Raw genomic sequence first — 25308 nt, 5'->3', positions numbered from 1 at the left:
TAGCTCATATTTGTTGTGCTATTTATGGGATCTCTACAGCAAAAAATAGATCCTACTTTTCTCAGTGACCTCAATGGCTGAAATGTTCAATGCGTTGTACCTCTTTGTGGATGAAAAGGAAATTACTCTGATCAACTTACCTATCAAAGCAAACTGTGAGTCAAGTCCTAACGCCAAAAGCATGAAGAAAAACAAAATGGACCAGAGTGGAGATATTGGCAATTTTGTCAGTGCATCAGGATAAGCAATAAATGCCAGGCCGAATCCTATAAAGAAAGATTCCATGGTTAGTTTGATTAGGATGGAAGTGAATATCAATGTGTAACATGTATAGAAGTGATGTTGGCAATATTGAAGTTTTCCGCTTTGTGTTTTATTAGATGGCAATGGTACATCCTGCAACAGAGTCAGGAGCAACGATGAGCAAATTTCCTTAAATTCGATTAGATTGGGCCAAATTGGTTAGCCAATTCAAGTTGGATCTGAATAAAGTCTACCCAAATTGAAAGTGCCCCAATCGCCCAAACAAGTTGTAGATGACACATTGCATCTTTTAGGCTCTTTAAGGCCAAGAAACCATTAATAATGTCAAAGTTACAGTGACAGATATGTATAAAACGGGTAAATGGGTAAACAAATTACTGCAGGTAGTAATAACAGCCTATTTCCAATCTCTCTGTGCTGTCAGATGTTTTACCTGATCTCCCTTATTCATTTTTCCTGTCTTAACACTTTTTTAAGAAATTTGCCTGAATCAAATCACCAAGAATTTGGAATTGATTTCAACCTGAATTTTTTTAAAATTCGGGTTGAATTCAATTTGAACCAATTTTCTCCGTCATGAGGTAGTCACACTGGAATTTTAGGCATTGAGTGTACCTGCTGGGTGAATTAGTTTGGTTCTGATCCACAAGCAAACTGAAAAGTCAATTTTTTACTTGTGATGACCGGGCTCTTTGGCGGTCTTGAGGAATTGCAGTTACGGAAGTTTTTTTTTATAGAAATGGTAGAAGGATGTCAGGATATTTTTATCTTTATTAACTGTATTAATGGCAGTGCAGTTATTTATTGCCAATTCTGAATTTCAGGATTTGCCTGAAAATCTCCTCATCTTATTAAATGCATGGTATAAGTAAATCATGCCTATGAATTGTGTTATAGCAGTGGATGTGGAGCCACTGTGTCAACCAACAGGTTTGACTTTGGGCTAATCCTAAGAATGTTATCCTGGTAGTCCCCTAGTGTTCAACTTCACTGCAGGCAAGGTCATTAACTCCTGGAGTACTCCCTGTGCAGTTCACAGCTGACTCATGGGGGTCAGAGACACTGGTGCGAAGCACCTAGGGATTGAGAAGAACTCATAGTCAGTAATGGGCCTAGGTAAGGGCAGGCAGAGTACGTGCAAATCCATAAAACAGTCTGAAGGTCAGGGCAGGCAGGAAAGGGTTAATATGCTATTTGGTCCAAGGTCAGATTAGGCAGCAGAGAAACAGAGTCAAGAATCAGGCAGAGGTTATTACACAGGCAGACAAATGGAAGAGCACACTTTCGCAGGGACTAGCAAGCTAGATAAACTTATTGCTCAGGAAGGTGCTTTAAATACCTAGGGATGGCTAGCAATTGGCTGGAGAGGATGAAGAGGACTATGCTGATAGGAGGCAGACTGAAACAGGTCTGGACTACAAGAACTACAGCAGCAGGGTGAGTAGAGAGTTCCCCATGCCGCCCGAAGGAGCGGAATGGCAGTGGGCATGGGGCGCTGGCATAACAATTTGTATGGAGTTGCGATACAACAACCATACAGGTCTATGAACTGTAGCTTTACTGAATGCCTGTATTTTTTTATTTCATACAGAGGCACATGAAGATGGCATACACCATTCGGGTATTACCAGGGCATTCCTTCTCTGGGGCGAATTCCGTTATGGATTCCGCTATACCATGGACCATAACTTATGGTGCATGGTAGCGGAATCCATAATGGAATTCTTAGATAACCCGAACCTTGTACGCCGAACTTAAAACCACAAGTTTGCTAGACATTAGTCTATAAGACAGAATACTTTTTGACACCAGTTTTCTGTTTTATGTCTTTTTGGGTTTTAATACCTTAATTATTTCCCCTCATAAGGCTCAGAGTTCTATACATTCCTCATGTAACAATGCAAAATAATAAAACAGTCCTAACCTTGGGTGCTGGGGGCCTTTTGATCCTTCTTTTGATATAATATGACATGACCCTTAGCAAATGGAGCTCCAGAGCCTCAGCCACTCAGTTACCTCCATACAGGTTGTGATGCTTAATAGTGGTGCCCATAACACTTATAAGTAATTTTACATTTTTCCTTCTGTATAAGCCAATTTCTACTGCAATTTTAGTTCTACTGTCAACGCATGAACATTTTCTTACCTTCATCAACTACTTCTGAGACTTTTTTCCCTGACACTGAAGCCATGTGCCCCAAGATGGAGAAGATGGCAAATCCTGCAAGGATGCTGGTAAGGCAGTTTATTACGCAGACCACAATGGCGTCCAGGTAACAGTTGTTATTGAATTTATTGTAAGATGAAAGAGCAAACAGTCCCCCCCAGGCTACTGAAAGGGAATAAAATATTTGGGTAGCAGCATCTCTCCAGACCTAGGAAAAAAAGTCAATTAACAATTAAAACTGGCCATAGATGTAATCATACGCAGGTGACCGACAACTACACTAAAACCCAGTGAGATTTTTTGTGATGGTCTGAAGGTTGCCTGCAAGCAAACGTTGCAGCTTTAGCTCATTCTGTGCATGAATCTGGAGTTGACACATGGACCCATGGTTACTTTACAGAGCTCTGTCCTGTATAATGCTTGAGTAGGCAGTAAAAATGTCAACTTATGACCACATTAAAAAACAAAGTAATTGTGGAAAAACCAAATTGCTTATAGGGTTGTTCTTACTGGTATTTGAGTGCAGACTGACTGTATAGCCACTGCAAAAAGTTGTTTCCCATACCATTTACCCCAAATGTCCCTCTTTTGGAGGGACTGTCCCTCTTTTTGACCTAAGCCCCTCTGTCCCTCTTTGCTCTTTAAATGTTTCTGTGTTTGACCTGGGAAATAAATGTACATTAATAAACTTAGTAAACTGCTGCAGAGACTATCTGACCGATTCCATCCTGTAAATTAGACCTCAGTTTATGTGTTTCATTATTTGGTAAAATTTGGACCTCAGATGATCTGTTGCTGATATTTAAAGGGGTGTTCTAGCAAAAGAAAAAAGCTGTCCAAGGGGATGAACATGTAAAAAATTACAGAGCGTATACCCACCTTACTAATCCCCCATTGCTAAAGTTATGACAGCGCCGGGTCCCTGCTGCAACCCAATTCACTGTTATTGTCTCAATGTGGTGATAAATGGCTGTGAATGCTCGTCAGCCAATCACTGGCTGCAGCCATGACCGACCTCATCAGTGATTGGATCTTTCACATAATGAGCCATAAGTGTTCCTCTTTGACTGTCCAAAAAGTTGGGTGGTATGCCATACTGGCAGACTTGGTGCTATTTTGTATTACATGGCGGTCTATGGTGGGTGTAGGAGAAGTACCATATGTGGTCACCCACAATTTTGCAATGGCAGCTGATTGTTAGAGATTGCATCATCCAAAAATGGGGTGATCATCTTATTGTACGGGTGGCTTAAAATGTTGTCCAGTCCAGTTGTGGCCCAAAACACGTGAAATACAAAAGAGAAATAAGGTGAAATGCAAAGTTGAATTGAAAATACTCACTTCTCCATTGCTGAGCTTGCTGATGTCAGACTGTTGCCCAATATAATATTCGATTCCATCCCTAGCCCCCTCCAGTGTGACTCCACGGACAAGGAGGATAATTAAGACAACATAGGGGAACAAGGCTGTGAAGTACACCACCTAATTTTAGGAGTAAAGAGACAGTAATTTACTTCTAACCTTGATAGAATTAAAGATTCACAGTGACGTAAAAGTAATAGGATGATAAATGTACCTTTCCTGAAGACATTATGCCTTTACATAGTGCGGCAAAAGCTATGATCCATGCCAGGAGCAGGCAAAGAGCAAGGTACCAAACCACATGCCCTGTCTCATCAAGGCTACCAGATAGTTGCAGGGTCACTTTTCTGCAAAAATAAAGTTCAAACAAATATTCATTAATAGAGCTGGATGTAGACACAAATAATTGAGATTAGATAGATAGAGAGAGAGAGAGAGAGAAAGATAGTTTCCTGACATTTTAGAATTTTCAAAGTGTTAGCCCTTAGAGGGATATTTTGATAAAACAGCAGCAGTGCAATCATTTATGAAAGCTATGACTGTGTGACCATTTTGTCTCTAAGATTTGGAAGTTTTACAATTTCCCTGAATTTCTCAAAGAAGCACAATAAAAAAATGTTTTACTCATGAGAAAGATTAATGCTGCATCTACCTGTTATTCTTTTGGAGCCATTTCGCCGTAGTTGCAGTTTGAATTAGGCTTTTTTATTGTAAAGAAAATGGTAGCAAAGAAACACAAAAATGGCATGTGTGAATAGAAGAGTATTGTGGAAAGTTATTGCTTTTTGGTTATACACATGAGCAGGTAATGGTGCCCCGCAATTGAGCCTCCTTGCAAAATTGAATGTATACCCGTATTCAGGTAGGAGCACCGTGATAAGTGCTACACAACATCTCCAGGGATATTGTGGCCTATTTAACACCACTCTGGCCTTCCTACCACTGGGCACCATAACATCACTACAAAAGGGAGCCTTGTGCTTCCACTGCTTAACCGTAGCTGGCGTCACGACTAGGGTTGAGCGAACCCGAACTGTAAACTTTTTCGTAAAAGTTCGGGTTCGGGTTCGGTGTTCGGCGCTTTCTTGGCGCTTTTTGAAAGGCTGCACAGCAGCCAATCAACAATCGGTTAACTGTCTGACCTTAGAAGCCATCACAGCCATGCCTACTAATGGCATGGCTGTGATTGGCCAGAGCAGCATTTGACCCAGGCTCTATATAAGCTTGAGTCACATATCGCTGCACGTCACTCTGCTGTTACAAGTGTAGGGAGAGGATGCTGCTGGACTTGTGATTTCAGGGAGAGAATAGGAGAGAATCTAACTCAGCGATCTACAGAGAAATAGTTGTGTGGGTGCAGGACACAATCGTTTTACCCTGCCCTGAGGCCATTGACCAAAAAAACTAAAAACTTTTATAATTCTGTTAGTTAGGTGGGTGGCGGCGGCGGCGGCCATTTTATGCAAGCTCAGTGCACCAGCACTGCATCTAAGCTTTTGGGACATTGCAAATCACAATTTTTTTGGGCAAACTACAACATCATGGATTAGTCAGTGTGCAATTTAAGGTAGAAATACACCCATCATTTTCTGGGGTTTTAACAACACACTTTTTTGCCAAAAACAGTATTGTCCGGATCTGCAAGTGTTAAATTCAAGTTTAATATATACAGCTTTCATATTCTGTTACCAAAAAAATACTTTTTTGGCAATCTACAACATCTGGATTAGTCAGTGTGCAATTTAAGCTAGAAATACACCCATCATTTTCTGGGGTTTTAAAAACACATAATTTTTTTCCAAAAACAGTATTTTCCGGATCTGCAAGTGTTAAATTCAAGTTTAATATATACAGCTTTCATATTATGTTACCAAAAAAAGATTTTTTGGGCAATCTACAACATCTTGATTAGTCAGTGTGCAATTTAAGATAGAAATACACTCATCATTTTCTGGGGTTTGAAAAACACACCTTTTTTTCTCTCCAAAAAACGGTATTTTCCAGATCTGCAAGTGTTAAATTCAAGTTTAATATATACAGCTTTCATATTCTGTTACCAAAAAAAACACTTTTTTGGCAATCTACAACATCTTGATTAGTCAGTGTGCAATTTAAGCTAGAAATACACCCATCATTTTCTAGGGTTTGAAAAACACACTTTTTTGACAAAAAACACTATTTTCAGGCCTTGCAGCATCAGCACGTGTGAAATTACAGGCTAATATACTGCTGTCAAATTCAGTTGTTAAACAAACACTCGTTTGGGCACAAAAAATTTAGTTGGCAGCCTTTGATGCAGATGTCATTGTGAGATACACCCTTAATACATTTGGGTTAAATTCAGAGATTTGAAACACTGCCATTTGGTGCACCAATATTGAATTCAGGCCTACACTGGTTCAGGCCCTCTAAGATACACCCTATACATACAGGGGTTTGAATCAGGCATTTGAAATACAGCCATTTTGGGCAAAGAAATATTTACTTCAGGCCTACACTGGTTTAGACCGTGTGAGATACCCCCTCTACAAACAGGGGTTGGAATTAGGCATTTGAAATACAGCCATTTGAAATACAGCCATTTTGGGCAAATAAATATTTACTTCAGGCCTACACTGGTTCAGACCGTGTGAGATACCCCCTCTACAAACAGGGGTTGGAATTAGGCATTTGAAATACAGCCATTTGAAATACAGCCATTTTGTGCAGATAAATATTTACTTCAGGCCTACACTGGTTCAGACCGTGTGAGATACCCCCTCTACATACAGGGGTTTGAATTAGGCATTTGAAATACAGCCATTTGAAATACAGCCATTTTGGGCAAAGAAATATTTACTTCAGGCCTACACTGGTTCAGACCGTGTGAGATACCCCCTCTACATACAGGGGTTTGAATTAGGCATTTGAAATACAGCCATTTTGGGCAAAGAAATATTTACTTCAGGCCTACACTGGTTCAGACCGTGTGAGATACCCCCTCTACATACAGGGGTTTGAATCAGGCATTTGAAATACAGCCATTTGAAATACAGCCATTTTGGGTAAAGAAATATTTACTTCAGGCCTACACTGGTTCAGACCGTGTGAGATACCCCCTCTACATACAGGGGTTTGAATCAGGGATTTGAAATACAGCCATTTGAAATACAGCCATTTTGGGCAAAGAAATATTTAATTTAGGCCTACACTGGTTCAGGCCCTGTGAGATACACCCTCTACATACAGGGGTTTGATTCAGGGATTTGAAATACAGCCATTTTGTGCAAATAAATATTTACTTCAGGCTTACACTGGGGTTCCGACCGTATGAGATACCCCCTCTACATACAGGGGTTTGAATCAGGCATTTGAAATACAGCCATTTGAAATACAGCCATTTTGGGAAAATAAATATTTACTTCAGGCCTACACTGGTTCAGACCGTGTGGGATACACCCTCTGCATACAGGGGTTTGAATCAGGGATTTAAAATACAGCCATTTAAAAATACAGCCATTTTTGGCAAAGAAATATTTACTTCAGGCCTACACTGGTTCAGACTGTGTGAAATACACCCTTTACATACTGTCGTTCTATTCTACTATTAATTAAACACCCATTTAGGGCAAGATCCTAAATTCGAAAAATATGAGGAGAGCGTCAAATAAGGGACGTTGCCCAGGTTGTGGTGCTGCTAGTGGAGCTCCTGTTGCAGGGAGAGGACGTGGTTGATCTGTGCCAGCTACACGCACAAGTGAAACCCCTTCCTCAGGTGCGAGTAGGCGAAAAAACCTGCAGCGGTATTTGGTCGGGCCTAATGCTGTTCTACGAATGGTGAGGCCTGAACAAGTACAGGCGATAGTTTAGATTGGGTTGCTGACAGTGGATCCAGTTCCTTCACATTGTCTCCCACCCAGTCTCCTGCTGAAAGACCACAGTTGGCACCTGCAGCCGATGTCCATCAGTCTTTCACCTCACCCCCTTGCAAATCAACCAAGCAGTCTGAGCCCCAAGTCATGCAGCAGTCTCTTCTGATTTTTGATGACTCTGTTAGCAGGGTTTCCCAGGGCCATCCACCTAGCCCTGCCCCAGAAGTGGAAGAGATTGAGTGCACCGATGCCTAACCACTTATCTTTTAAGATGAGTACATGGGAGGACCATCGCAGCAGGTCTCGGATGATGACGAAACACAGGTGCCAACTGCTGAGGCTTTCGAAAGTGTGCAGACCGACAAGGAAGGCAGGGGTGAAGACTGGGTGGAAGATGATGTGGAGGACGATGAGGTCCTCAACCCCACATGGAATCAAGGTCATGCGAGTGACCTATGTAGTTCGGAGGAAGAGGCGGAGGTCGCACAGAGCCACCAGCACAGCAGAAGAAGGAGCAGGGTGCAAAAGCGGAGCGGCCGTCCTCTAGACAGTACGCCTCCTACTGCCCAGTGCCCACCACAGCAAGGGACCGAGCACACCAAAGCCAGCTCCAAGGAGTTCCCTGGTGTGGCAGTTCTTCAGACAATGTGCTGGCAACAAGACACGAGTGGTTTGCACGCTGTGCAATCAGAGCCTGAAGCGAGGCATAAAAGTTCTCAACCTGAGCACAACTTGCATGACCAGGCATTTACAGTAAGTGCAAAGCACGAGCTGCAGTGGAGTAGACACCTCAAAAACCAAGAAAGGTCTCTGGCTCCTCCTGCTTCCTCTTCTGCTGCAGTCTCGGCCTCTTCATCCACCTCTGGAGTGACAGTGCCTCCTGCCACCCCGCAAACAGAGGATCTGCCAGCAACACCAACACCTGGGTCACCAAGCATCTCCACAATGTGCCACGGAAGCGTTTAGCTCTCTAAATCCCAAACACTGGAGAGGAAGAGGAAGTACTCCCCTACCCACCCGCGATCCCTAGCCCTGAATGCCAGCATTTCTAAATTACTGGCCTTTGAAATGCTCTCATTCCATCTGGTGGAGACAGATAGTTTTAAAGGCCTTATGGCGGTGGCTGTCCCACAGTATGCCATGCCCAGCCGCCACTCCTTTTCAAGGCGAGCCATCCCTTTCCTACACAACCAAGTAGAGGACAAAATCAGGTGTGCACTGCGCAACGCCATCTGTGGCAAGGTGCAACTGACTACGGATACGTGGACCAGTAAGCACAGTCAGGGCCGTTATATCTCCATAACAGCACACTGGGTAAATGCAGTGGTGGCTGGGCCTGAGGCGGATAGTAGTTTGGCGCATGTTCTTCCACCACCGAGGATTGCAGGGCGCTTCAGTTTGCCTCCTGTTGCTTCCTCCTCCTACTCTGCTTCCTCATCCTCTACCAGCTCCTCATCCGGTCAGCGTAACACCTTCACCACCAACTTCAGCATAGCCAGGGGTAAACGACAGCAGGCAGTTTTAAAACTTATCTGTTTGGGGGACAAACCCCACACCGCGCAGGAGCTGTGGACGGGCCTTGAACAACAGACCGATGAGTGGTTTGTGCCAGTCAGCCTCAAGCCCGGCCTGGTGGTGTGCGATAATGGGCGAAATCTCGTAGCAGCTCTGAGACTAGCCGGTTTGACGCACATCCCTTGACTGGCGCATGTGCTGAATTTGGTGGTGCAGAGATTCATTAAAAATTACCCTGCTATGTCAGAGCTGCTGCATAAAGTGCGGGCCGTCTGTGCGCGCTTTCGGCGTTCTCCTGCTGCTGCTCGCCTGTTAGCGCTGCAGCGTAACTTCGGCCTTCCCGCTCACCGCCTCATATACGATGTCCCCACCAGGTGGAACTCCACCTTGCACATTCTGGCCAGACTGTGCGAGCAGCAGCAGGCGATAGTGGAGTTTCAGCTGCAGCACGCACGGGTGAGTCGCTCGGTGGAACAGCACCACTTTACCACCAATGACTGGGCCTCCATGGGAGACCTGTGTTCCTTGTTGCGCTGTTTCGAGTACTCCACCAACATGGCCAGTGCCGATAACGTCGTTCTCAGCGTTACTATGCACTTCTATGCCTCCTTGAAAAAACGCTCCTGGCAATGATGGAAGAGGATGTGGCACAGGAGGAGGAGGAGGAAGAGGGATCATTTCGTAGGGTTTCCAGCCAGTCATTCCCAAGTGGCTCCGAGGGTGGGTTCCTGCACCCACAAACCCAAGGTACACAATTGTCCAGCCAGGGCACAGTTCTGGAGGATGAGGAGGTGGAGGATGAGGAGGAGGAAGAACCATGTTCACAGTAGTGTTGAGCGCGAATATTCGAATTTCGAATTTTTATCTCGAATATCGCAATTTCGAGATTTCGCGAATATTTAGAATATAGTTCCATATATTCGCGAAATCGAATTTTCGTATATATATTTTTTTCATCTGAAAATATATGATTCCTCCCTGCTGCTTGCTTGTGGGTCAATGAGCCATTGGCCCACAAGCAACTGAATTGAAGCTGGAAGGAATCACGTTTTCAGATGGACCGGAATATTCGAAATAAAGAATATATTGCTGTATATTCAATTTTAGAATATTCTAATCGAAACCAATAATCTCGGTTATAATATTCGAGTTCACGAATATTACAACAGAAAAATCGTAATGGTTAATACGTGTGCCCGAGCGCATGACAAAATCGTTATTTAATCAACTTCAGCATACAACAAACACCCCGACAAGCGTCCCCATCACCATGGGAACGCCTGTGGGTTAGAAAATACCATCGGATTTGAGTTTTCCCTGAGATCGTAAAACCTCAGATCCGATGGTATATTCTAACCCACAGGCGTTCCCATGGTGACGGGGACGCTTGTCGGGGAGCAGTATGCCAAAGTGGAATATTATTGCTCTAACTTCGTCTTTTAGAATATTCTTAATACTGCTCTAACTTCGTCTTTTAGAATATTCGTAATATTGCTCTAACTTCGTCTTTTAGAATATTACGAATATTCTAAAAGACGAAGTTAGAGCAATATTAAGAATATTCGTAAAATACACATAGATTGTAATTTAGCTAATATAGTGCTATAATCCTTTTTTTTTTTTTTGTCTAATTTTTTTTGCCTCTTCTGAACTTCAGTTTTGGAAAATATGTACACTTTTAAAAAAATTACTTTAGAAGTATTTTAGCTAAATTACAATCTACCTTACAGACCAAAAGTTTGGACACACCTTCTCATTCAAAGAGTTTTCTTTATTTTCATGACTATGAAGGCATCAAAACTATGAATTAACACATGTGGAATTATATACATAACAAACAAGTGTGAAACAACTGAAAATATGTCATATTCTAGGTTCTTCAAAGTAGCCACCTTTTGCTTTGATTACTGCTTTGCACACTCTTGGCATTCTCTTGATGAGCTTCAAGAGGTAGTCCCCTGAAATGGTTTTCACTTCACAGGTGTGCCCTGTCAGGTTTAATAAGTGGGATTTCTTGCCTTATAAATGGGGTTTGGACCATCAGTTGCGTTGAGGAGAAGTCAGGTGGATACACAGCTGATAGTCCTACTGAATAGACTTTTAGAATTTGTATTATGGCAAGAAAAAAGCAGCTAAGTAAAGAAAAACGAGTGGCCATAATTACTTTAAGAAATGAAGGTCAGTCAGTCAGCCGAAAAATTGTGAAAACTTTGAAAGTAAGGGCTATTTCACCATGAAGGAGAGTGATGGGGTGCTGCGCCAGATGACCTGTCCTCCACAGTCACCGGACCTGAACCCAATCGAGATGGTTTGGGGTGAGCTGGACCGCAGAGTGAAGGCAAAAGGGCCAACAAGTGCTAAGCATCTCTGGGAACTCCTTCAAGACTGTTGGAAGACCATTTCAGGGGACTACCTCTTGAAGCTCATCAAGAGAATGCCAAGAGTGTGCAAAGCAGTAATCCAAGCAAAAGGTGGCTACTTTGAAGAACCTAGAATATGACATATTTTCAGTTGTTTCACACTTGTTTGTTATGTATTTAATTCCACATGTGTTAATTCATAGTTTTGATGCCTTCATAGTCATGAAAATAAAGAAAACTCTTTGAATGAGAAGGTGTGTCCAAACTTTTGGTCTGTACTGTATATGTGTATTTTACGAATATTCTTAATATTGCTCTAACTTCGTCTTTTAGAATATTCGTAATATTGCTCTAACTCCATCTTTTAGAATATTACGAATATTCTAAAAGACGAAGTTAGAGCAATATTAAGAATATTCGTAAAATACACATATAGATTGTAATTTAGCTAATATACTGCTATAGTAATTTTTTTAATAGTGTACATATTTTCCAAAACTGAAGTTCAGAAGAGGCCCAAAAAAATTGAGAAAAAAAAAGGATTATAGCACTATATTAGCTAAATTACAATCTATATGTGTATTTTACGAAAATTCGTAATATTGCTCTAACTTCGTCTTTTAGAATATTACGAATATTCTAAAAGACTAAGTTAGAGCAATATTAAGAATATTCGTAAAATACACATATTAGCCTAGCCATAGTCATAGGAACGTTGCCTTATACAGAATTTTTTTTTTTTTTAAATCGTACGATTAATTTAATCGCATATTATTCGCGATAAATGAAATAATTACGAATATTCGATTTCGACGAATATAATACGAATATTCAATCGAATATTCGCGAAATATCGCAAAATCAAATATGGCACCTCCCGCTCATCACTAGTTCACAGCAGGGTAGCACCCAGACCAGCTTATGGCCATCACTGGTGCGTGGATGGGGGGATACAGAGGACACAGACGATACACCTCCCACAGAGGACAGCTTTTCATTGCCTCTGGGCAGCCTGGCACACATGAGCGATTACATGCTGCAGTGTCTCCGCAACGACCGCCGAGTTGCCCACGTTCTAACTTGTGAGGAGGAGGAACCATGTTCACAGCAGGGGGGCACCCAGACAAGCTCATGGCCATCACTGGTGCTTGGATGGGGGGATACAAAGGACACAGACGATACACCTCCCACAGAGGACAGCTTTTAGTTGCCTCTGGGCAGCCTGGCACACATCAGCGATTACATGCTGCAGTGTCTCCGCAATGACCGCCGAGTTGCCCACATTTTAACTTGTGCTGATTACTGGGTGGCAACGATGCTGGATCCCCGTTACAAGGACAACGTACCGTCCTTAATTCCGTCACTGGAGCGTGATCGTAAGATGCTCAAGTACAAGCGCACGCTGGTAGACGCGTTGCTGGTGGCATTCCCACCTGACAGCGGGGGCACAGTGGAAGCACAAGGCGAAGGCAGAGGACGAGGAAGAGGTCGCCAATGCAGCTAGGGCACCGCCAGCACCTCAGAAGGCAGGGTTAGCATGGCCAAAATGTGGAAAAGCTTTGTCAGCACACCACAACAACCAGCACCACCAGCTGATATGGAACGTCTTAGCAGGAGGCAGCATTTCAGCAACATGGTGGAGCAGTATGTGTGCACACGCCTACACATACTGAATGACGGATCTGTCCCCTTCAACTTCTGGGTCTCCGAATTGGGCACATGGCCTGAGCTTGCCCTTTACACCTTGGAGGTGCTGGCCTGCCTGTCACCGCCCTTCTGTGAGAAGGTCTGAAAGACGTCCTTTTCTACCTCTTGCATGATGTTCTTTGTTTTGGTTTCATTTTGTCATCTCATTTCCTTCTCCCAGGTGTCACCTATTTAGACTAATCCTCTTTCCTTTATATTCCCTCCCATACTGCCTCACTTTGCGGTTTATACTACTTCCTGGATTGAAGTGTTCACTGCTGGAGACTTCTGTTCCTGCTTGTTCAGATAAGTCCTTTCATGTATTGTGTTTTCTTGCTGGCTTGATTCTAGGTGACCGTGACTCCCTCCGTATTAAGTGCAGGGAGCCGGTGGTCATGTCCCCTCACTATTATAGGGTTTTCAAGTGTCACACAGTCTAGGTACGAGTTAATGCAATCGTCTACCTCTGAGACCCTTGTATGTGCTTAGCAGTCAGGGTGAGCTCTTAGGGTTTTATAGGGGTCACCTTTATGCTCCTTAGTTTGGGATCAAGCCAGTCGGATGTTTATCCATAACTTCCAGCTATCTGCAACATCATCCGTGACACTGCCTTGCAGCCAGTGTATTATCTGAACGTGTGTTTAACAGGGCAGGGGGCGTCATCACAGACAAGCGCAGCCGCCTGTCCACAGCCAATGTGGACAAGCTCACGTTCATTAAAATGGCATACCTTGTGCAGAATAGACATGTATACCGGCACTAAGCAGCCATTGTTATACTGCAGCGCAATTGCTCATGTTTGTATTTTGGATATTTCACACTCTTTTGGAGTGTACCTTAATTTTACAAAATTAAATTAAAACCAAAAACCTGTGTTGGCTATCTCGTCCTCCTCCACCGCCGCTTCCACCTACTCCACTACATCCAAACTCCTACTCAATATGGAACTCCACCTCATAAATCCATTTTGTTTTTTTGTACGTGTTTTATTTTATATCCTTTCACTACTTTGTCATTTACATTTTTGGGTGTATAGTACCACTGCTATACCTAGTAGGCCGGTTAAAAAATAAAAATAAATTGTCATTAATAGTTTCTGGTAAAAATTCACCTATTTTTGGGTGTATAGTACCACTGCTATACCTAGTAGGCCGGTTAAAAAAAATAAAAAAGAATTGTCATTAACATTTTCGGGTGAAATTCACCAATTTTGGGGTGTATAGTACCACTGCTATATCTTGTAGGCCGGTTAAAAAATAAATAAATTATCATTTACATTTTCGGGTGAAATTCACCGATTTCGGGGTTTATAGTACCACTGCTATACCTAGTAGACTGGTAAAAAAAAAATATAAAAATTGTCAGTTACATTTTCTGGTGAAATAAACAAATTTTTGGGTGTATAGTACCACTGCTATACCTAGTAGATAGGTTACCCCTTTAGGGACCCATGACGTATCGGTATGGCATGGTTCCCGAGGCCGGAAGCTGTATGAGTAATACACACAGTATTACTCATACAGCTAATGCATTCCAATACAGAAGTATTGGAATGCATTGTAAAGGATTAGACCCCCAAAAGTTCAAGTCCCAAAGTGGAATAAAAATAAAGTGAAAAAAAAAGTTTAAAAATTAAAGTCTTCTCCCCCAAAAATTAAAAGTTTCAAGTAAAAATAAACAAAAACGTAATTTTCCCCAAATAAAGTAAAAAAAAATTGGTAAAGAATAGGGGGGGGGGGGGAAAGTATACATATTAGGTATCGCCGCGTCCGCATCGACCGGCTCTATAAACATATCACATGACCTAACCCCTCAGATGAACACCGTAAAAAATAAAAAATAAAAACTGTGCTAAATAAACAATTTTTTTGTCACCTTACATCACAAAAAGTACAACAGCAAGCGATCAAAAAGGCGTTTGCCCACCAAAATAGTACCAATCTAACCGTCACCTCATTCCGCAAAAAATGAGCCCCTACCTGGGACAATCGCCCAAAAAATAAAAAAAACTATGGCTCAGAATATGGAGACACTAAAACATCATTTTTTTGGTTTTAAAAAAGCTGTTATTGTGTAAAACTTACATAAATAAAAAAAAAGTATACATATTTTGTATCTCCGTGTTCGTATCAACCGGCTCTATAAAAATATCACATGACCTAATCCCTCAGATGAACACCGTAAAAAATAAAAAATAAAAACTGTGCTAAATAAACCATTTTTCGTCACCTTACATCACAAAAAGTGTAATAGCAAGCGATCAAAAAGTTATATGCACCCCAATCAAACAGTCATCTCATCCCGCAAAAAATGAGACCCTACCTAAGATAATCACCCTAAAACTGAAAAAACTATGGCTCTCAGAATATGGAGACACTAAAACATCATTTTTTTGGTTTTAAAAAAGCTGTTATTGTGTAAAACTTACATAAATAAAAAAAGTATACATATATTATGTATCGCCGCGTCCGTATCGACCGGCTCTATAAAATATCACATGACCTAACCCCTCAGATGAACACCGTAAAAAATTTTAAATTAAAAATGATGCTAAATAAACCATTTTTTGTCACCTTACATCACAAAAAGTGTGATAGCAAGCGATCAAAAAGTCACACGCACCCCAAAATAGTGCCAATAAAACCGTCATCTCATCCCGCAAAAATCATACCCTACCCAAGGTAATCGCCCAAAAACTGAAAAAATTATGGCTCTCAGACTATGGAAACACTAAAACATGATTTTTTTTGTTTCAAAAAAGAAAAAATTGTGTAAAACTTACATAAATAATAAAAAAGTATACATATTAGGTATCGCCGCATCCGTGACAACCTGGTCTATAAAAATATCACATGATCTAACCTGTCAGATGAATGTTGTAAATAACAAAAAATAAAAACGGTGCCAAAACAGCTATTTCTTGTTACCTTGCCTCACAAAAAGTGTAATATAGAGCAACCAAAAATCATACAGTTGCAATAAAAAGTATGTGAACCCTTTGGAATGATATGGATTTCTGCACAAATTGTTCATAAAATGTGATCTGATCTTCATCTAAGTCACAACAATAGACAATCACAGTCTGCTTAAACTAATAACACACAAAGAATTAAATGTTACGATGTTTTTATTGAACACACCATGTAAACATTCACAGTGTAGGTGGAAAAAGTATGTGAACCCTTGGAGTTAATAACTGGTTGAACCTCTTTTGGCAGCAATAACTTCAACCAAACGTTCCCTGTAGTTGCAGATCAGACGTGTACAACGGTCAGGAGTAATTCTTCACCATTCCTCTTTACAGAACAGTTTCAGTTCAGCAATATTCTTGGGATGTCTGGTGTGAATCGCTTTCTTGAGGTCATGCCACAGCATCTCAATCGGGTTAAGGTCAGGACTCTGACTGGGCCACTCCAGAAGGCGTATTTTCTTCTGTTTAAGCCATTCTGTTGTTGATTTACTTCCATGCTTTGGGTCGTTATCCTGTTGCAACACCCATCTTCTGTTGAGATTCAGCTGGTGGCCTGATGGCCTTAAGTTCTCCTGCAAAAGCAAGTTCTTTGCCCTGATGCAGCAAAGCAGCCCCAAACCATAATGCCCCCACCACCATACTTCACAGTTGGTATGAGGTTTTGATGTTGGTGTGCTGTGCCTCTTTTTCTCCACACATAGTGTTGTGTGTTTCTTCCAAACAACTCAACTTTGGTTTCATCTGTCCACAGAATATTTTGCCAGTACTGCTGTGGAACATCCAGGTGCTCTTGTGCAAACTGTAAATGTGCAGCAATGGTTTTCTTGTACAGCAGTGGCTTCCTCTGTGGTATCCTCCCATGAAATCCATTCTTGTTTAGTGTTTTACGTATCATAGATTCGCTAACAGGGATGTTAGCATATGCCAGAGACTTTTTTAAGTCTTTAGCTGACACTCTAGGATTCTTCTTCACCTCATTGAGCAGTCTGCGCTGTGCTCTTGCAGTCATCTTTACAGAACGGCCACTTCTAGGGAGAGTAGCAGCAGTGCTGAACTTTCTCTATTTATAGACAATTTGTCTTACCGTGGACTGATAAACAGCAAGGTTTTTGGAGATACTTTTATAACCCTTTCCAGCTTTATGCAAGTCAACAGTTCTTAATTGTAGGTCTTCTGAGAGCTCTTTTGTGTGAGGCATCATTCACATCAGGCAATGCTGCTTGTGAAAAGCAAACCCAGAACTGGTGTGTGTTTTTTATAGGGCAGGGCAGCTGTTACCAACACCTCCAATCTCCACTCATTGATTGGACTCCAGTTGGCTGAAACCGCACTCCAATTAGCTCTTGGAGATGTCATTAGTCTAGGGGTTCACATACTTTTTCCACCTGCACTGTGAATTTTTACATGGTGTGTTCAATAAAAACATGGTAACATTTAAATCTTTGTGTGTTATTAGTTTAAGCAGACTGTGATTGTCTATTGTTGTGACTTAGATGAAGATCAGATCACATTTTATGACCAATTTGTGCAGAAATCCATATCATTCCAAAGGGTTCACATACTTTTTCTTGCAATTGTATGTACCCTAAACTAGTACCAACAAAACTTCCACCCTATCCCGTAGTTTCTGAAATGGGGTCACCTTTTTGCAGTTTCTACTCTAGGGGTGCATCAGGGGGTCTTCAAATGGGACATGGTGTCAAAAAAAACAGTCCAGCAAAATCTGCCTTCCAAAAACCGTATGGCATTACTTTCCTCCTGTGCCCGTACAGCGGTTTACGACCACATATGGAGTGTTTCTGTAAACTAAAGAATCAGGGCTATAAATATTGAGTTTGGTTTGACTGTTAACCCTTGCTTTGTAACTGGAAAAAATTTTGAAATTGTATCTCTATTTTCCATGAATTCTTGTGGAACACCTAAAGGGTTAACGACGTTTGTAAAATCAGTTTTAAATACCTTGAGGGGTGTAGTTTCTTAGATGGGGTCACTTTTATGGAGTTTCTACTCTAGGGGTGCATCAGGGGGGCTTCAAATGGGACATGGTGTCAAAAAAACCTTGAGGGGTGTAGTTTATAGAATGGGGTCATTTTTGGGTGATTTCTATAATGTAAGCCTCGCAAAGTGACTTCAGACCTAAACTGGTCCCTAAAAATTGGGTTTTTGAAAATTTCTGAAAAATTTCAAGATTTGCTTCTAAACTTCTAAATCTTGTAACATCCCCAAAATAATTCCCAAAATGATCCAAACATGAAGTAGACATATGGGGAATGTAAAGTAATAACTATTTTTGGAGGTATTACTATGTATTATAGAAGTAGAGAAATTGAAACTTGGAAATTTGCAATTTTTTACAAATTTTTGGTATATTTGGTATTTTTTTATAAATAAAAATGTTTTTTTTTTACTTCATTTAAAAATGTTTATTTTTTACAATATGCGACGAGAAAAACATTCTCAGAATGGCCTGGATAAGTCAAAACAAGTTATCAGCACTTAAAGTGACACTGGTCAGATTTGCAAAAAATTCCTTAAGGTGAAATAGGGCTGAGTCCTTAAGGGGTTAAACAAAAAAAAAAATTGTCAGTTACATTTTTGGGTGAAATTCACCGATTTTTGGGTGTAATATACCCCTCCTCTACCTAGTTGACAGCTTAATAAATTTCAATAATTTTTCTGTTACATTCTTGGGTTGACATTATACAACTTTAGACGTAAATAAAAACCTGCTATGCATAGGTGACAGGGAATAAAATGTAATATATTATTCAGTAATTAATGCGTGCCACATCCTTTCATTCAATGCTTAAACTTTGAAAAGTTGTCACACTTTTACGCTTTAATAATTTCTCCCATATTTCAACTCTATAATTTTAAATTTGAAAAATTGAATCCTCCTTTGGATGTGGTCTCTCTTTCTAACGCTCCCTCTCTGGCCTGGAACCCTGATTCCCCGCCACCCGTGATCACCATGGTAGGCTCATAAAAGAACATCGAAAGTTGATAGAGCAGATATCAAATTGGATCGTGAACATCACGGGGACGTGCGACATGGTGGGGCACTAAGTGTGCACACGCCTACACGAACTGACTGACAGGGGTCAGCCCCTGCAACTTCTGGGTCTCCAAATTGGGTGAATGCCCTGAGCTTGCGCTTTACCCCTTGGAGGTGCTGGCCTGCCCTGCAGCCAGTGTATTGTCTAAATGTGTGTTTAGCATGACTGGAGGGGGTTATCACTGGTTATATTTCCCAATGTTTTGGGGTGTACCCTAATTTTAAAAATAAAATTTAAAACCAAAAAGCAGTGTAGGCTACCTCCTCCTCCTCCACCGCCGCTTCCACCTACACTGCCACATCCACCGCCTCCTCAACCTCCTACTCAATATGGACCTGGTCCTCCTAGGTCAAGATTATTATTTTTAATTTTTACGTATTTTATGTTATTTTAAGTCATTTCCCTATCCACATTTGTTTGCAGAGCACTTGCCATGCTCTTAACCACATTTTGACGACATTTGCAGCCCTCTAGCCCTTTCTATGACATTTTTACAGCCATTTTAGTGCTCAAAAATTTGGGTCCCCATTGACTTCAATGGGGTTCGGGGTCAAGTTCGGGTCAAGTACGGGTCCCGAACTCAAACTTTTTTCTGAAGTTCGGCCGAACCCGTCGAACCCGAACATCCAGGTGTCCACTCAACTCTAGTCACGACTACTTACTCTAAAAGAGGGACATATTTCGTAGATACCTCCAGAGGGGTAAGGGATCCACCAGGCGCAGCCGGTGGGCTCCGAGGCACCACATATTCCATTCATGAAATCACTTTAATACTTACTCCCAGTACTGTTTGCTTGGAAGTTCAGTATTGTTGTCAGCGATGCAGGTGAGATTGTTGTCTTTTACCCATGACACATTTACCATTATTGTTGCATTGTCCAATGTTACATTGCATAATCCTATGCAAAAAAAAAAAGGTTATATTGTCTTAAAACTTGTCTACAATTTTTTTTAAAAATCCCCCAACCCATACACCCACCCAGCGGTACCTGTGAAGAAATCCATACTTACCTGTTCCATGCCACTCTTTTCTGGCTCTGTGACTCCTGGTCTGTGTTCACTGGACTTCTGATCCCTGTCTGTCTACTTAAAGGATAACTGTCGTATTTTTTTTTTTTGGAGTATTGGATTGTGGTGATTAATATCACCTTGGTGGCCCTATTTCAACTTTTCACTGTGTATTCAATTACCCCTTAATTCCACATTTTTGTTCCCTGTACTGCCTACTTTTACGTGTGCTTAAAATAGGGTTGCTAGGCATGTTCTGTCTTTCTGTTGAAGGACGGAGGACGCAGAAGCAGCCAGGTCCTCCCCAGCAGCTGATAACAGTGCCTGGGCTGTGTGCACTTCTCCCTGTCCCTGCGCTTGGCAGACGCTCCCTCACTCAGCAGAGCTGGAGAAGGCAGAGTTGGAGCAGCGCAGACCAGGGAAGGGAGATCTGCCGTCTGCTCAGTGTATAAATGAAAAAAACATGTGGTAAGAGGACCCCTTTGTGCGGCAGGAGATTAACCCTTTAGGGGGAGGGCGCTGGTTACTGACACTTTTGGGGGGCTATTGTTACTGGCTAGTGAGGGCAGGCGGGATTAGCCTCAGGGGGAGGGCAGTGGCGGCCATCTTAACTGAATAGTGAAATTGCAGTTTGATGCAGACTGGTTGCTAAGGGCTGAATCTTATTAAATATGGGGTAAGTCAGTCTAATAGTAACTGATTCTGGAATATCATGTTATTAGCAACTACATATATGAAAATTGAAATTAGGGTCTAAGTGTGACAGTTATCCTTTAAACATGGATGGGATTCATGTGCTGACATGCCCTCAAATGGCACATGTCCCAGCAGCCAATAACCGCTGAGGCCTGTTATTGGCTGCAGCAACACATATGACCATGTGCAATATAGACGATAGATGGGGACTGGAAATCCAGGAGCCATGGAGCAGGACTGAAATTGGGAAATTTGAAAATTCAAAAGAAAAATGTATACTGCAATCTATCAGAATGGATGCCGCCTAGCGTCCGTATGTAAGAGGGTTTGAATCCAGCATTGTACCTCTTACAAAAAAGACGGTATCCTTTACAGTAATTGTTGCTATGAGTTATCGTTTGACCCTGTTGTGGTGGCAATGCCACCTAGTTGGACTGTAAAGTAACATGTTAGAACTGAATTGCTAACACATTGGTGGGATTTATCATTCTCCACATGACAATTTTCTGGGGTACAAAAGCTGCAAACACAGAGTTTGTGACTTTTTAAACACCACTTGCCAAAATGTTTGCACAAGTGGCTTTTCTTTACCATACTTGCCACTGAAAAGGGGGCATGGTAAGGGTGGGAAGGGGGCATAGCCAGCAGCCCTGGCATATTAATCTTCTTTTACAGTTTTCTGGTTAAAAAAAAATATTTTTATTTCATATTTTTTATTAATTTTTTTGCTAAAGTGTAGGGCAAGTGATCGGTAACAATTTTGCAAAAGACTTTATTTAGCCAAAACATTTATTTTTGGTAGAAAACTGGGGCTGAAATGAGCGTTGCTAAGGGCCATCCGTCTCCGATTAGAAAAGGGGAGACGGGCTGTGCAGACGCTCTGCTTCTGCCTCCCGTGCTTTCCTGGGAGACAGAAGGCTGGGCACAGGAGTCTTAGGAGTTAAAATTACATTTATATCCCCCTTTCTATGCAATCTAATGCTCCGTTACATTCACTGACATGCGATCCCTGTGATAATAATTCATGTAGCAGCCGGCTCACCGCGCACAGTGCTTCTACTTCCGGCGGCTGCTACATGAATTATTATCTCAGGGATCGCAGGTCAGTGAATGTAACGGAGCATTAGATTGCATAGAAAGGGGGATATAAATGTAATTTTAACTCCTAAGACTCCTGTGCCCAGCCTTCTGTCTCCCAGGGAAGCACGAGGCAGAAGCACAGCGTCTGCACAGTCCGTCTCCCCTTTTCTAATCGGAGACGGAAGGCCCTTAGCAACGCTCATTTGAAGAGTGCTGCTAAGGGCCATTTCAGCCCCAGTTTTCTACCAAAAATAAACGTTTTGGCTAAATAAAGTCTATTGCAAAATTGTTACCTATTACTTGCCCTACACTTTAGCAATAAATAAATGAAAAATATGACAGTTATCCTTTAAGTTTAATTACATGGACTGCTGGAGCTGCTCCAAATTTATGACGAGGCATCATGAATTAGGTGCGGCCTCCAGTAGCACACTGGGATATCATAGACTGATTAAAAATGCTGGCCTATGATACATTTTCTCTCTTATGTGGATACATGCTACATATCTCCCAGTGCTTGCACCAATGTGACAGGTCATGTTCTGTGATATGTGATTTACCTTGTACAGTCCCTTTAAGCTGTTGTGAGATATCAGCGAGGGAATGGTAAATGGATATTATGGTGAATGAAATACCATGTAAGTACTGATACTGGGAAAGTCATAACTTGGGTATATGAGATGGACAAGTTCACTCTGAAGACAAGGGGAGCACCCTGTAACTGCACATATCTATTGCACAGAGGGCACATAATGTATATAATGTTTTGTATCATAGGATAGGTAGAACAACACTTAGGTTTGATGCTACCTATTATGCAATTATATTATCATATGGGATGAGGCAACACCTTCTGATAGCTGACCTAATTAGCAAAGGTCCTGTGCTTAAGTTTGATCTGGAATGGCAATTCCTTGCAGTCCTTGAGCTTACATTAGATGCTCATGGGTGAGTTGATAAATACAGGCCTATGCACGCCATGTCCTCAGTGAGTGTGAGGTAGACAGGACATGGAAGATTTAGCTGATGGTTGCTGCTGGAGACAGATCCAGTGTTATTCCAGTAGAGATGGTTGCTACTGAAAAGAAGGGTATAACACCTCATACAATTGCTAGGGCATTAAAAGCCAAATACTGCAAAGTTCAGAGGTAGATATATATGAGGGATAAAAATAAGACAGCTAGTAAATGCATCCTAAAAGCAGCTGGGGTCTGTAAAAGAGACAGGTCAGAGACAGAGACCAGACAGCCTATACCCAATATTTTGTGCAGAATAGTTGTGAAGTGAGATGCTCCTCCTAGACACTGTGCAAATTGTGAGATACTGCGCCACTTTGAAAGGTATGCATGGTAGTACTGCAAATGTGGTCATCTACATCATTGACAATGCTGAGTAATTGTGTGCTGCATCAGCCAAAGGGAGGGTGAATTGTTCGTTTTAAAAGGGACAGTAATGTATTTGTTGGCACTTACAGAGACAGTGTACAAAATTGTCCTGATGCTGGAAATGAAGCCTGTGGCCTCACTGAGAGACAGTAACCACTATGTATGTTGCCTATCAAAGATTGTTGCAACTGTAAGTTTGTTACCCTACGTGGGGTGACTGTGTCTTCCCTATTGCTTCGGCCATCCTACAATGGAGAGCCACTTACAGTATTCCACCCTGAGCCTAAAAATATCCTCCAATTTTCTGTAAGGGAACCTTACCACCATGAGAACATACATAGTTGTCAGCAGTTCCGAATTTAGTGACACTGTCCCTGATTTTCAGAGACGGTACTGCCAAAATTGAGTTATCCAGGGATGACAAAAACAAACCCCATCCATAAGTGGGTGTTCCCAGGGGACCAGGCTTAGATTGCCCGATTTTACCACCTTAAACATTGATAAGTATGGACTAGTGTTGGGCGAATACCGCGTATGCTCGAGCGCAGGTAAGTACTGCCATTCACTGTAATGCCTCAGCCATGTTGGCTGCTGGCCCTTACAGTGATTGGCTGGCCGGAACACTTCATCGTTTTCTATATAGCACCCGAAGACACGTGTTCAGCTCAGTATTAGTCAGGGAGAGCTGGAGAGCAGAAGGGAGAGATAGTGTAGGAATTGAAATATCAATATTTTATTTTTTATACTTCTTATAGACCCAAAAGTCCTTTTAAGGACTATTGTGTGTGGCAGCAATATATATTTTTAGCGCAACCTGCGCTAAATTGCTAAAACTTGTTAGAGACCCAAAAGTCCTTTTAAGGACTATAGTTGTATTTGGCAGCAATATATATTTTTAGCGCAACCTGTGCTAAATAGCTTGCAATTGTTTGGCTGCTGCAGACAGCGACATTATCTGCGCTACATCTCCTGTCTAACGTGTGAGCAGCCTAAAAATATCTGTGACATCCAGTGTACTTTTTCCGTAGACGGTGTCTGCTGTGTACAGTTACATTACCTGCGCTACATTTCCTGTATAACGTTTGCGTAACCGAAATATCAGTGACATTCAGTAAAAATTTTTGCTGCTGGTGGCAGCATCATTATCTGCGCCACATCTCCAGTATAACGTTAGCGCATCCGAAATGTTAGTGACATTCAGTGTAATTTTTTTCGCCGCTGGTGACAGCGACATTATCTGCGCTACATCTCCTGTGTAATGTGTGCGCAGCCTAAAAATATCTGTGACATCCAGTGTACTTTTTCTGTAGACGGTGTCTGCTGCGGACAGTCAAATTACCTGCGCTACATCTCCTGTATAACGTTTGCGTATCCGAAATATCAGTGACATTCAGTCTAATTGTTTTGCTGCTGGTGGCAGCGACATTACCAGCGCCAAATCTCCTGTATAACGTGTGCACAGGCCCTAACCCCTTATGTTTCTGATGGTCACCAGCAGGCCATCAATAATAATTTTTCAAGGGTGTGTATGATGCCCTCCTTTATGTGTAATAAAGGGTGTATTGTAGCGCTGGTTCCTTGTAATTTTTGGCAGCCCTTTCACTTAGTGCATAGGCTTTATGAGTGTAGGAGTCCCACTACCTGAACAATTGTACCACAATGTGAATGAGGCCCTCCATTATGTGATATACAGGTTGTATCGGAGTGCCTCTTCCTTGCAATTTTTGGCAGCACTTGCACTTTATTTACAAGTAAGGCCTCATGCACACGACCGTTCCGATTTTTGCGGCCCGCAAATTGAGGATCCGCAAAACATGGAAGCCGTCCATGTGCCTTCCGCAATTTGCGCAACGGAACAGGCGTCCCATTGTAGAAATGCCTATTCTTGTCCGCAAAACAGACAAAAA

General features: G+C 41.8%; 1 protein-coding gene across 2 annotated transcripts in view; it reads right to left on the bottom strand.

Annotated features, from left to right (window-relative positions):
- LOC120977380 (sodium- and chloride-dependent neutral and basic amino acid transporter B(0+)-like) overlaps positions 1–25308 on the bottom strand; it is a 123485-nt gene that overhangs the window by 39281 nt on the left and 58896 nt on the right. For both annotated transcript variants that reach the window (XM_040405306.1, XM_040405308.1), the window contains 5 exons: positions 20011–20131; positions 4008–4140; positions 3773–3913; positions 2411–2639; positions 141–266 (listed from right to left, as the gene is read on the bottom strand). In XM_040405306.1, the coding sequence (XP_040261240.1) occupies positions 141–266; positions 2411–2639; positions 3773–3913; positions 4008–4140; positions 20011–20131 (750 nt within the window). The remainder of the gene's footprint in view (positions 1–140; positions 267–2410; positions 2640–3772; positions 3914–4007; positions 4141–20010; positions 20132–25308) is intronic.

The sequence above is a fragment of the Bufo bufo genome, chromosome 8 (genome assembly GCF_905171765.1).
Source record: "Bufo bufo chromosome 8, aBufBuf1.1, whole genome shotgun sequence".
Taxonomy (NCBI): domain Eukaryota; kingdom Metazoa; phylum Chordata; class Amphibia; order Anura; family Bufonidae; genus Bufo; species Bufo bufo.
Note: the sequence above shows the minus strand (reverse complement) of the source record. Positions and strands in the feature narration are given on the sequence as shown.